General features: G+C 39.4%; 2 protein-coding genes across 4 annotated transcripts in view; both read right to left on the bottom strand.

Annotated features, from left to right (window-relative positions):
- Positions 1-666: 666 nt before the first annotated feature.
- Positions 667-2,024, bottom strand: zgc:114041 (uncharacterized protein LOC574425 homolog). Its single transcript, XM_053654081.1, has one exon. The coding sequence runs from the start codon at positions 1,302-1,304 to the stop codon at positions 714-716; it is 591 nt and encodes a 196-aa protein (XP_053510056.1). The 5' UTR covers positions 1,305-2,024; the 3' UTR covers positions 667-713.
- Positions 2,025-2,096: 72 nt separating this feature from the next.
- The window catches only part of jak2b (Janus kinase 2b), a 38,557-nt gene continuing 28,353 nt past the window's right edge, over positions 2,097-12,300 (bottom strand). For all 3 annotated transcript variants that reach the window (XM_053654074.1, XM_053654073.1, XM_053654075.1), the window contains 18 exons: positions 11,883-12,002; positions 11,418-11,575; positions 11,114-11,225; positions 10,161-10,347; positions 9,832-9,956; positions 9,342-9,476; positions 9,121-9,208; positions 8,813-8,940; positions 8,587-8,725; positions 7,984-8,135; positions 7,664-7,814; positions 7,039-7,178; positions 5,808-5,997; positions 4,704-4,828; positions 4,375-4,547; positions 4,147-4,264; positions 3,694-3,807; positions 2,097-2,688 (listed from right to left, as the gene is read on the bottom strand). In XM_053654074.1, the coding sequence (XP_053510049.1) occupies positions 2,554-2,688; positions 3,694-3,807; positions 4,147-4,264; positions 4,375-4,547; positions 4,704-4,828; positions 5,808-5,997; positions 7,039-7,178; positions 7,664-7,814; positions 7,984-8,135; positions 8,587-8,725; positions 8,813-8,940; positions 9,121-9,208; positions 9,342-9,476; positions 9,832-9,956; positions 10,161-10,347; positions 11,114-11,225; positions 11,418-11,575; positions 11,883-12,002 (2,490 nt within the window). In that variant the 3' untranslated portion in view covers positions 2,097-2,553. The remainder of the gene's footprint in view (positions 2,689-3,693; positions 3,808-4,146; positions 4,265-4,374; positions 4,548-4,703; positions 4,829-5,807; positions 5,998-7,038; positions 7,179-7,663; positions 7,815-7,983; positions 8,136-8,586; positions 8,726-8,812; positions 8,941-9,120; positions 9,209-9,341; positions 9,477-9,831; positions 9,957-10,160; positions 10,348-11,113; positions 11,226-11,417; positions 11,576-11,882; positions 12,003-12,300) is intronic.

Genomic DNA, 12,300 nt, shown 5'->3' with positions numbered 1-12,300 from the left:
GGAACGTTGTTTCGTTTCACTGTATACTGTACTAGCTGTATATGGTTGAAATGACAATAAAAGCCACTTGACTTGACTTGGCAGCCAGCATGGAAAATGACAGATGAAGGACTGCAAAACAAAGGAGACCAAAAAAAACCTACAAGAACTCACCTCCACAACAGTAGCGGGCTAAGACAACAGAGACTGAGACTATGTACACACCTGCTTTGCAGCTGCTTGTAACCTGGCATTTGCTTTGAAATTCTATGGTACATTAACCCCGAGTAAGGCTAAATACATTCACAAATGTCAATATACAGTCAACTCCAGACTTATCTGCACCCTTCGTGAAACTACCATGGAAAATGAATAACATGTAATGAATGGTTTGATGAGCTAAAGCATAGTTTGTTGTGCGTTTCTTTGTTTCAACATTATTTGTATAATTCCATAGTTAATATTTGGTGAATCCGATTTAGGCCACCGGGTTAAATAGGGTTCAAAATAGGAGACTGAACTGACTGAACTAACCTTTACTGGATCCCATCTGGGGACCCCATCGTCACTTATGTTGTTGAAAGGTTCACTTACTCCCAAGTCTCCTGGCACGGACAGCATTCATTGTTTATGTTGTCACACATTTATGATCACAATATGTTTACTCTCACAGTAGGGAATGTTTTGGAGACCTGGGTTGAAGCATTGCATTTACTAAAAAGCACGTAGACAAATCATTTAGAGTAAATGTATTGGAAAAGAAGTTTGTAACGCAAGAGATACAAATTAGGACACACTGACCTGCAGCAGGTGGCACGACGAATGCCCCAGAGGTTTGCAGTAGCACTGTAAAAGTCCGCCAGCTCTACAATTTCCACTATACTTATGATGTGGACGGCCACAAAGCAGCCAAACAGGAAGCCATAGAGTGTTGTGAAAGCCATGACTGGCCAGTAGGCATGTGTGATCGGCAGGAACAGCACCACCACTCCCAGTAAGATGGACACCATCACTGATACCTGGTGGTTCCTCAACACCCGCAAATTAGCCAGCCAACCACAGGCCAGCCTGCCCAGCAGATCAGCCAAAGACAAAACGGAGAGGAGGAAGGCAGCCCAGTATTGATCTGTACCTTTGTGATTGGCATATAGCACCAGAAATAGAGGTGGGAATAAAAAACCAGAGGCAGCCAAGATGGCAAAGGCAATGTACAGCAGCAGCTCAGGCCTCTGGATCATTAAGCACTGGAAAGGAGCTTTCTTGGATGTTGGGTCCACCATGAGGGAAGCAGTTTGGGAAAATGCCTTAGGTTTAAGGGGTCTCATCAGAGCTCCACACACCAGAAGATTGAGCTGAAGTCCTCCAATGATACACAGAGCTCCTTGCCATTAGTATGTCTCAACGAGCCACTGGAAAAAAGGGCTGAAGGCCAAAACATAGATGCACTCGCCTGAGATGGAAAGGCAATAGGTCAGCAGTGTTTGAAGTAATATCTGACCATGATGTTAGCTGGCATCCAGCAGTAGGATACACCAAGTCATGTTTTGTTTTGTGGGTTGCATTGCATCACTCAGCCCTACTTGGGCTACCACCATCTTTAGACTGGTTGCCATGGCAAGTTTAGAGCCGGTCAGAAGCCCCAACGAGTTGGCATGACCTGACCCACACCCTTCTTTGGACACTGCTGAGACTAGAGTTGAACATGGCAGCTCAACTGTAAGGTCATTATCAGCCTGGAAGAATCTTCCAAAAGTGGCTGTAGACATAATACTGAAGAGTGACCAGTCTCAGATCCCGGTGGTGGTGCTACAATATTGTATACTTCTCAGGATTGAGACGGTGCCATAAATACATTTAAATACATCAGTAATTGTCACAATTTATCAAAAAGACCTGAGCCTAACCTTGAATTGTTCATCTTTTATCTTTGTGTATCTTAAATTCACATTTCTGCTCCTTTCTTAGTCCTTACCTTAGACCTTTTGAAATAAACTGCAATGCGCAGTAAATTAATAAAAAAAACACCACATTTTTAAAAAGCTGTTGTGTATCAGATAAAACTAAAGAGACCGAAAAATATTACATTTTATAATGACTTTGTCCAGACACATATATTTAATATATGATTTTAATTAGACAGCCACCTGCATGACGATGGAAAGCTATAAACATTATATATCTTTCTTCATTTCATATTTCACTGCTAATAATTAATAGTCCAAATATAGTCAGAATTGCATTCATCTTTCATTTTTATAAAATTATAAAAATCTTTATTTATTATATGTACATAAAAACATATATAAAAAGAACGCAATTGCGTGTGCATTCTTCCTTTCACAGTTCTTCATGGTAAGGAAATATGCTAGCACTGCTAGCAACAGGGTGTTAAGAGGGGGAAAAAGCAAACCAAAACATAGTTGCTTAAAGGCTGGTAGAAGTTCCAAGTCCTTAATGAGGTTTGCCAAGATGGCACACTGAAAAGCAAGGAGAGTGATGATGGAGGTCCTGATTAACGACATGGTGCTGATGATCTTCAAGGCAGTTATTAGAACAAAGCAAAGTGTTTCTCTCTTAAAATGGAGGCACTTGGGTGTATAGGTCTGAATCACTGCTGTCTCGAAACAAGTCGATGCGCAGAGCAAGCTCCTTAAAGGCCGGACGAAAGGTCGCGTCGTTATCCCAACATTCCTGCATTATCTCATACATCTATTAGAATTAAAAAGATAAGGCAGTTAATAATCTTAAACGTAGATATACAGTACTGTGTGTATAAAAATATTCCCTAATAAGGAAATCTGATCTAATCATCAGATTAAAATGATGCTTTTCAGGTATACTTAATTCAACATAAAATATTATGTTCTTTCCTGGTGCAGCACCTATGCTTGAAATTTGGAATTACATATTTAAATAAAACAGTGTTTTGTTTTTTAAAAGAAGAATCAAGGCCTTGATGCTCACGTACAAGACCTGTTCCTAGAACAGCACCCCCCTACCGCAACACTCTCTTGAAGGTTTATGTTCCCTCACGCAATCTGTGATTGATTAATGACTGACGCTTAGTAGTGCCTACTCAGCGTGGCTCAAGGTCCCTTTCCAGAACCTTCACACTAATCGTCCCTCAGTGGTGGGATGAAATTCCAACCTCAATCTGGACCACAGAATCTGTCACTATCTTCAAAAAACAGCTAAAGACCCACCTCTTCCATGAACACTTAACTAACCCCTAAAATGCTACCCCCACATTATTTAAAAAAAAAATATATATATAAATTACTCTGGCTCTTACACCTCTATTCTATGCACTTTGCTTCTTCTAGAACTGAATTAAAGATCTTGTATTGTAACACTACTTGTATTGTTCTCTGCTTGACCTATCGCTTTGCTTGTATTTCCTCATTTGTAAGTCGCGTTGGATAAAAGTGTCTGCTAAATGAATAATGTAAATGTAAGAAACACAACAGGAACAAAATTCGACAAAACTGTAAGTACTAACAGGCCAACACTTGTCCTCCCTAAAAAGTCCTTTATATAATGAATTAATTCAATGCCATTATATGTCACTTAAAGTCAGTCTTTGAAAAGGAGTATTTATAAGCAGAAATTGCAGTGAAAGCACATGATGTCTACTTCAGTTGCTGCCTCTGGTTAGTCGGTTTTGTTTAGTCTGGATTGCTCATTTAGAATTATTTGCACTTATTGGCCACTTACCTCTGAGGGGCAACCCACTGGCTGAGGTAAGCGGTTCCCTTTTTTCAGCAGTTCAATGAGATGATACACTATTGTCTGGCCATGCTTGTCTCCTCCCATCATGCTCATAAACACCTAAACATGAATAGGGTGCAGCAGCTTAGCTAATAATGTTGTCTTTTACTCTTTTTATATAACATGTCATGCAAAATCAACAAACTTGGACAACGTGATGGTGGACGAATTCTATTTACTTGATACGATTATGGTATGTGCACACTATAAACCACAACCTTAACCATTTTAAACTCTGTTTCTCCTTTGTGGACACAGTGTGAGCAGTACAGTGATTCTAAGATTTTGAAAGGCCATTGCTTACACGCCGTTCATTATTCTTAGGACAAAACGAATAAAAAGCGAGAACAAGCGTTAATGAGAAAACACAGACCGCGCAATGGAATGAGTGATACATACTGTAGGGGGGCTACAGAGCTTGTCACTGTGTGTGAAGAGTTCATACAGAACAACACCGTAACTCCAGACGTCTGATGCCACGGAAAACTTGCTTTCTGTTAAGGATTCAGGGGCATACCTGAAAACAAATGGACCATGTTTTAAGCGTTTTGTCTTTCACGAAATACAGAATAAAATCAATCCAAAACTAATAAACACATCTAAACAAATCAAAATACAAAATCTTACCAGAATATTGGACTTTCTCCTGGCTCTTTGACCTTGTAGTATTCTTTGTCCTGAGGCAAAACCTTAGTCAAGCCAAAGTCACCGATTTTTACCTGAGACTCGCTCTCCACCAAGATGTTTCGAGTAGCCAGATCTCGATGAATGTACCGTTTGTATGCAAGGTACTCCATACCCTGGATCAACACAAGCCATTAATGTATACACCGCTTCTACTCAAAAAAATCCTCTAGCCTAGAGGCCAATGAATATTATATATATAAGAATGCAGCAACCGTTTAATAATACACACATGATGCAGGCACAGATATCGGCATGCATTACTCTAATACCTTGCATATTTGAGAGGCATAATGTACAAGCTTCTTGTGATCAATCCTGGCTCGGTTCTTGCTGAGATAATCTCTCAGACTGCCATATGGCAGGTACTCCATTACAAGCCGAAGGTTTCGACGGCCTGAAAGAAAAGACCAGCAAATTGTTTTTGGTTATGTGTTTGATCCAGACAAATGAACACAAAAATTTAGAATAACATTAGGAACAAACGTTAATTATTCCAGAAACAGTTCTTCCTTGTCAATCAAATGTACAAATGTTCAATCAGCCAAGACATGTTTGTGTAGGTACCAATAACTGGTGTGTGGTGGGCGTTCTGGCGCACTATGGATGCCGTTGCATCATCCAGACGGATGCTACACAATGTCAAGCGCTTCGAGTGCCTAGAAAAGCCCTATATAAATCTAAGGAATTATTATTATTATTAAAACAAACTAAATGCTACCATATAAAAGGAGGACGGGCTATTCTGTCTGTGCACAGCTGTAAGCCGTAAACAAATACCTCAGCTAACAGATGAGAGTCACGCTTTTGAGAGAAAGGATGTTTTAAGACCAGTTTGATTTTCCCAGAGGATGAAAGTTGGCTTATAAATCAGTTCCATTTGAAACATCTCCTTTTAGCACTGTGCAACACTTTCAGCACGTTGGCCGGGGCACACAGCAATTTTAAAAATAGGTGCACGATCACCTGCGTACAGTGTATATATTTTTTTTTCTCCTCCATTTTCACGTCACGCCATTTTCTTGTTTTCTGTAATTTGTCTCTAGACTTTGACCTTCTCAGGTGCTAAATATTTTTAATAACACAGAAGTTGGTCAAAATAACCATGACTGTTTAGCTGTCATTTCATGTTTCCATGTTTCCAGCCGTTTGTGAGTTTGACCTTTTATGGATTTTTGTAAGCTATACATAGTCATTAGCAAAGTACCGAACTTTGGACAACAAACATGTCTTGATTATGTCTTATCAACTATATCTGTGGTAAGGGGAAAAAGTGCAATATTTATATGGACTCAAAACAAAGGAGTCTACATATGAACATATGATTCTAGAGGAAGGTTGGAGGATACTTTAATATAGACAACAGGCCTCCTCACCTGCACCATAGCACACTCCTTTGTACTTCACAATGTTCTCATGTTGGAGAGACTTAAGGATCTCAATCTCCCTCTCAAAGTCGCGCATGTGTTCAGTTGTGCTGTGTTGGAGCTTTTTCACTGCCACCACCTCACCTGTACCATCCTGCAGGGGGTCATATCGGCACATCTCTACACTGCCAAAGTTCCCCTGCAGCACAAAATAGTTCATTATCATCACCAATAATTCATAAATAACAAAGTACCAATTTATTACAAGGGTAATGTAGTGCAAACTTGTTCATTAGTTTGTTTTGGTGGTTTGTATGTGTTTTCTTTTTCCTCCTAAGATAATGGTGATGTTGGCCACAGGTGACTGGCTATGGCTTTGTGTAATTAGGTATTTAAAAAAAAAGCACGCTCATTGTGCATGCTCCTCTGCTATGCCCACTGACAAGTTTAAGCTCACCCTTCTCTCACCAAGCTGTCCACTATGTGTCTACTATGGGACCAAAAAAAAAAAAAATGAATGAAAGCCTCACTTCACCTGCAGAAAGAATGGAGATGCAATAACACTCAGGGTCACTACTTGCAGGTACAGAACAACCAGGAAATTTTTTGATGTCTCTTTTAAATGAATGCCTGGTACTCAACCAATCAGCACTTGCCTGACAAACAGCATTATGAATAAGCATGAAGCATTGCAGACTGAGGTGTGGAGGTCAGCTCAACTGTGCACCTCTGCCCACTACACTTACCCATAAACCCCCTCTTTCTGTTTTGGCACAGAAGAAGTATAAACCAACCTTACAGTACTAGTGCAGATATGGTCCCTTAGTTTACCCTTTACCTGTTTAATTCAGATACAGTGCCCTATTTGACCATTTATTTACTGGCACATATTTTTCTGATAAGTCAATTACAGACAGACTCTTTTTTTTTTTTAAACTACATTAGAGCACAGAGCTTCACTAATTTGCATACTGAACGTACAGAAACTAGCTTTCTGCATACCTGCATAAATGAATGTTATATTTGATCTGGACACTTCTTCATGCATGACCTTACACTGGCTTCCATTTATAAGGTTGCGAACAGGTTAACCCTAAAGGTGGTCTCTACCCTATTAGAACAGACAGATGTGGTCAGTGGGCCTTATTATGCATAGGATATGTGGACACCTGGACACCATGGACTTCCTTTTGAAATTGAAATGACTGGAAGGTGATAAAGAACATCTGAAGTGCACTACCTTGCCAAGTTGCTGTAGGAAAATCAGATGCCTTTCCTCAAACTGCACTGGCTCCTGGTCCTCGAACGTTCCTGTGACGAGCACAAGGCCTCCGGTTCTAATGGGCACCAAGTCACTCTCCATCATCACCGTTTCATAGTCTGTGGACAAAGATTTTATATTTCAGGGAAAATTCTTTCTTGATCTTCGCTGATCTGCACAAATGAACATCGACACAAATCCACTCTTTTTTTTCAAAACAAAAAATATATATATACGCATATGAACACGTCAAGATTATACAACTCTGTAATTTGGCAGAACAATGTCGATACAACGTCAGTGTTATCCAACACTCCAGATATGGTTAAACATGAACTAACAGCCCAATGCGGTCGCTGGTTAGGCTGCACTATATACTGTTTACAAAACATCAGCTACACTGATATTACAGAAGCCTGCAACATGAACAACAAATTCAAAGATTACCGATTTTGTGCTTTGGTACTCTGTGGAATTGATAAAAAACATCTTGCCCTTCTCTACTAAAAGTAGAAAAAACAGATTTGGCCTGTTTCTGCCTCACCAGCCATATTCCCACAACAGTGCGCATGTGTGTGTGTGTGTGTGTGTGGAAACCACAAACCTGGGCAAGAGAGAGTGTTGAGGTCACGGATAATTGCTCTGAAGGATGACCTGCATGCTGGCTCATAGTCCATGCAGCTGTTAATCAGGTTGGCCAGTTCAGTCCATTTGGGGACAGGCAGCTGATGGTGCTTTTCATAGAACAAGTGTTTCTGAAAGGAAATGTTCAAAACAAACTATTTGTAAGTTTACAAGTTTACAAATATTTTGTTATGTTCTCCTCGTTATGATGCAAAAACACATTTTTCAATACATGATGGTCAGCGCACATGTTTTACAGTCCCTGAATGATATATGAACAGTCTGGTGAGATTACCTTACCTTGGAGTTATCCATGTTGGCAAGCGGCTTCTCGCCTCCGCTGCAAATCTCCCAGAGAGTCGTGCCAAAGCTCCACTTATCTGTAGCAAGGCTTACATTCTTGGGGTCCATGATACATTCAGGAGCAACCCATGGGATTCTCTCCAGTAAAACTGCAAGAACAGAGGCTTGGACTGAGCTCCCATATCCAAGTAGCACAGATAAACATAAAAAGGCACAAATAAACAGACTCCTAAACTTTAAAAAAACAAAAAACAACAACAACAAACAAAAAAATTTTGATTCCCAATTTGATTCTTATCATGTAAACCCTGGATTACACTTGAACTAGATGTCTTCTACTGGTGACTAAACCCTCCAATACACTGTGACTTGATCATTTTAGCTAACTTAGGGATAAATTACATTTGTCATATTTACATTATGTCTGAAGGTTGAGGTGCTTTTCTATAAACAGATACGCATCACTGAATAGGGACTGGTTCATGAGACTGGTTTTTAACAGTCATGTAAACTACAATTAATTAATAAAATAAAATAAAAAATCATAGCGGTATACTACACTTCACTGAGATAACACTACATAGCATGATGGTCACTCACTCTCTCTGGGCAGCACTGTGATGCTGATGCCTGGGTCGCTGAGTTTGATAAAGGGAGGGTTGCCCGTCTTCCTGTCCTCCTCACGGATTAGAAGGACATTTTTGGCACATACATTCCCATGAGCTAGGTTCTTCTCCTCCTGTCGGAAGCAAGTGGGATGAATATATAATTTGTGTCTTTTGCTTAGAAGGACTTTGAAACATTATACTTTCTTACACTTCCTTACCAGAAAGTGCATAGCCCACGCAAGCTGCTTAGCCACTTCTAGCTTCCAGAGAATACTGATACTGTTCTTGTTTTTCTTCAAGTAGATGTCCAAGGAACCAAACTTCACATATTCCTGCACCATTATGTCTGTAACAGCAATTACACACAAGTTAAGCTCCTGCCATTACTGACCCAGAGAGGAAGAACACAAATAAAAGCTTGTCAGCAGACATATGGTGCTTAAGGGGTAATCGAGAAGGGTGAGTAGAGGGCATGAGCTTAAATTTCAAGTATAATAGGCTTAGGAGAAACATGACACACACTTACTCTCCTCGCCACACACACAGATGCCATAGGTGAATGTCAGATGCTTGTGGGAGAGCTGGCTCATCATACTGGCTGCCTCAAAAAAGGACTGCAGATACAAAAAAATACAAATAAAAACAGTGCCAACAGTTCAATATCGCCTTTGTTGGAAAAAGTACCAAAAATATTACAAACCAAGAAAACTAACAGCCATAAATTGTAGCCAATGTGACGTTACATACCTCTGAATATCTTCTGTGTGCTTTATCGAGGACTTTGATGATGACGTCTGTCTGGTGCATTTCTCCATAGTCTCCCATCTCTTTCCGAACCCCCTTAAAGATCTTCGTAAAAGTACCCTGGCCTTGGTTCTCTCCCTGAGACAGAGAGATTAGGTAGATAAGTACACAGACACTTTATATACACCATTACTTTGAATTACTTGCAGCAAATACCAGCTCACAGACATCATATATTAGCTCCAAATTTTATTTTACAGATGTGGGCATTTAATTATGAAATGTTTGAACAATGTCAATAATTGACTATTTCTATCTTGCCAAGATTTTCAATCGTTTTTGGTAGTCTTGAATAAGGAACAGACATGACGGTAAGATATGGGTCAGGCCTCTCTATAAGTGCCGATACAGAATTATAAGAGAAATAGATTTTTGAACTTTCATGTTTTTTTAAATTTATTTATGGAGACTGAGAGAAAGAAAGCCTGCTCACAAACTCCAGGTCCTCTTTCCGAATTTTGTGGAAAACCATCTGACTGATGTTCTGTCTCTGCAGTGAGGGTGAACGGAGAACCTCTGAGCCTTTGTTACTCCGACAAACCAGAAGATTTGACTTTTCTGCAACAGACCAAAGACAGATCAAGAGTATTAAAAGCCCATAATTATTCGATCTATAAATAAAGTGTCACATAATGTCAAATTACTTTTACACAAACTCAAATAACATATATATTCAAATTTAAGTCTATGTATCCCCCCCGCAATCTATTCTTGTACTGTACATCTGTCTATTAAGCTGGAAACGTCTGGTGCATTACTGACCTTTTGCCTTGGGAGGGCAGCATTTGCTGAACTGAAAGGCAATGCCATCTGATCGAACGGTCTCTACTTGGTAACACTTGAGCAGCTCATGCATGCTTCTGAAGGTCCTCTTAGTCCCACTCAGAACATAATCGCCACCGTCTGACCTACTGATCAGGCAATGCTTGTATTCCACTTCAGTACCCATCTAAAAGAAAAATATCAGATCAAAATCTTAACTACATTCAATCGTAACTACACGTAAATCTACTTTTTTCGAAGATTTAATTGTTTAAAATGTTCGTACTCATATCAGTAGACAGGTTGTCATAAGGTAAGCAGTTTACAGCAATCACAACTCCATAAATGGATGTGAACTGACTATAAAGAACAATTAATTCATTGAAAACTGATACAGCATGTACACGCGACACTACCCCACTGTATTACCAATTTAAATAAAACACCTACACTATATTAATCGCATTTTTGACTGTAATCACAATCCAGTGCAAGGACAACTTACTCATACTGGATATTAGATCCTTAAGTGCATTAAATCACAAGTTTCACATTCATAGGGTTTGACCAAATCTGACAAATCACATCACGGTCTGAAGAATCATATCCCAATGACAACTTTCAATTATTTGCTTTCCAATCACACTGAGACTACAGACTGAGACATTCTTATTCAGGTACAAACATCCGGGATCCTATGACTGCCACAACTGCATGCTTATATAGAGTCTCGTTTTGTTCATATTCACTGTTTAAAAATACAATCAATTAAGGTGACGGTGGACATATCATTTTGATTTAATACAACTAACTGGGTGAATAACTGTGATAAATAATCTTGATTTCAATTATTAGTATAATAATGATGCTGAACAAGCTGTAAAATATGGTGTCTGGGCATCTTAGGTCTATTCTGAAGTGGGAGGCTTCTCAATATCAAAACGCAAACATACCCCGATAGCAAATGTCAGGAAGTATTTGTTATAATCTTTGGGGCTGCAGCGTAGCACAAAAAGACCTCGCTGGTTTCCAGCCTTGCGCAGTTTACTGATAGCAAACTCCATTCTGTTTTCCAAACATATAACACAAGATGGTCAGTACAGCACAATTATAGACCATAAATGAACGAATAAACGAACAAATGAATGATCTCCAACTATACTATTTTACATTGAGTTGCCCAACAAATTTAACATGTACAACCAAGGAATTTTATCTGAATAGATGACCCCTGTTAAAGAATATTATGAGGCTTACGATATTGGCCCATGGCAGTAGTTTTCAATAGCCTCCAGTAATCGAGGTGGTGCAACATCTTTACAGAGGTAGTGATGTGCATCGGTGGTCAACCTGTAGTAACCATCTATCAAAGACACGAAGGACAGAGCCTCGGCTAGAGAGGAGAACTCCAGCTCCTATTGAAAAACACACAAACATTTCCACCAGAGAGCATGCACTTAATAAAGGGTCACAACAATTGAGCAAGAAGCATGATGTACAACCAACATAACACTATAATTTATATCAAAGCATTATATTTCCTAATCAGCAGCTAAATTAACTGTTTATAACAGGGAGGAAATCATTTTAGATACCTTTGTTTAAAAGCTGCTGGCTGATAGCATGAGTGCAAGTCCGTAAGGTTATAGGCCACTAGAAATTTTCACATATTCTTAGCAGTGTTTGTAATTTTGAGCTAATCACGTTGATTGATAATCTTACCAGAGTTTTGCCATCCTGCTTGTTGATGGAGACGACCCGGCTCTTGTGGGCTCCCTCTTTGGTGGCTTGTCTGATACTGATATCAACCACATGAGGGAAATCACAATACGGCTGCAGGTCCTGCACAGGAAATACAGCATCATTGGGGGGTGAATAGGAAAAATGTTGCTTTGCCCTGTATGTCCTCAAATATTTGAAAACAAATGTGATAAATACGGCATGTTAGATGACTTAATATTTCAGTGTTGGTAACTGGCCTTACACTATAAATTTAATTCATCCTGATAAACATTACTAAGGTACTCAGCTTATCCAATACAGTGCAATAATATGTTTCCATCTACAGAAACTCATAACTGGAGATTTTTTTTGACAGTAAACAGCTGAAAAGCAGTTCAGTATACTTGTTATGTTGTTA

The sequence above is a fragment of the Ictalurus furcatus genome, chromosome 22, assembly GCF_023375685.1.
Source record: "Ictalurus furcatus strain D&B chromosome 22, Billie_1.0, whole genome shotgun sequence".
NCBI classification, from domain to species: Eukaryota; Metazoa; Chordata; class Actinopteri; order Siluriformes; family Ictaluridae; genus Ictalurus; species Ictalurus furcatus.
Note: the sequence above shows the minus strand (reverse complement) of the source record. Positions and strands in the feature narration are given on the sequence as shown.

Bases quoted from the DNA above. Each gene is read 5' to 3' on its own strand.
- zgc:114041 (XM_053654081.1), bottom strand. From the start codon at position 1,304: ATGAGACCCCTTAAACCTAAGGCATTTTCCCAAACTGCTTCCCTCATG.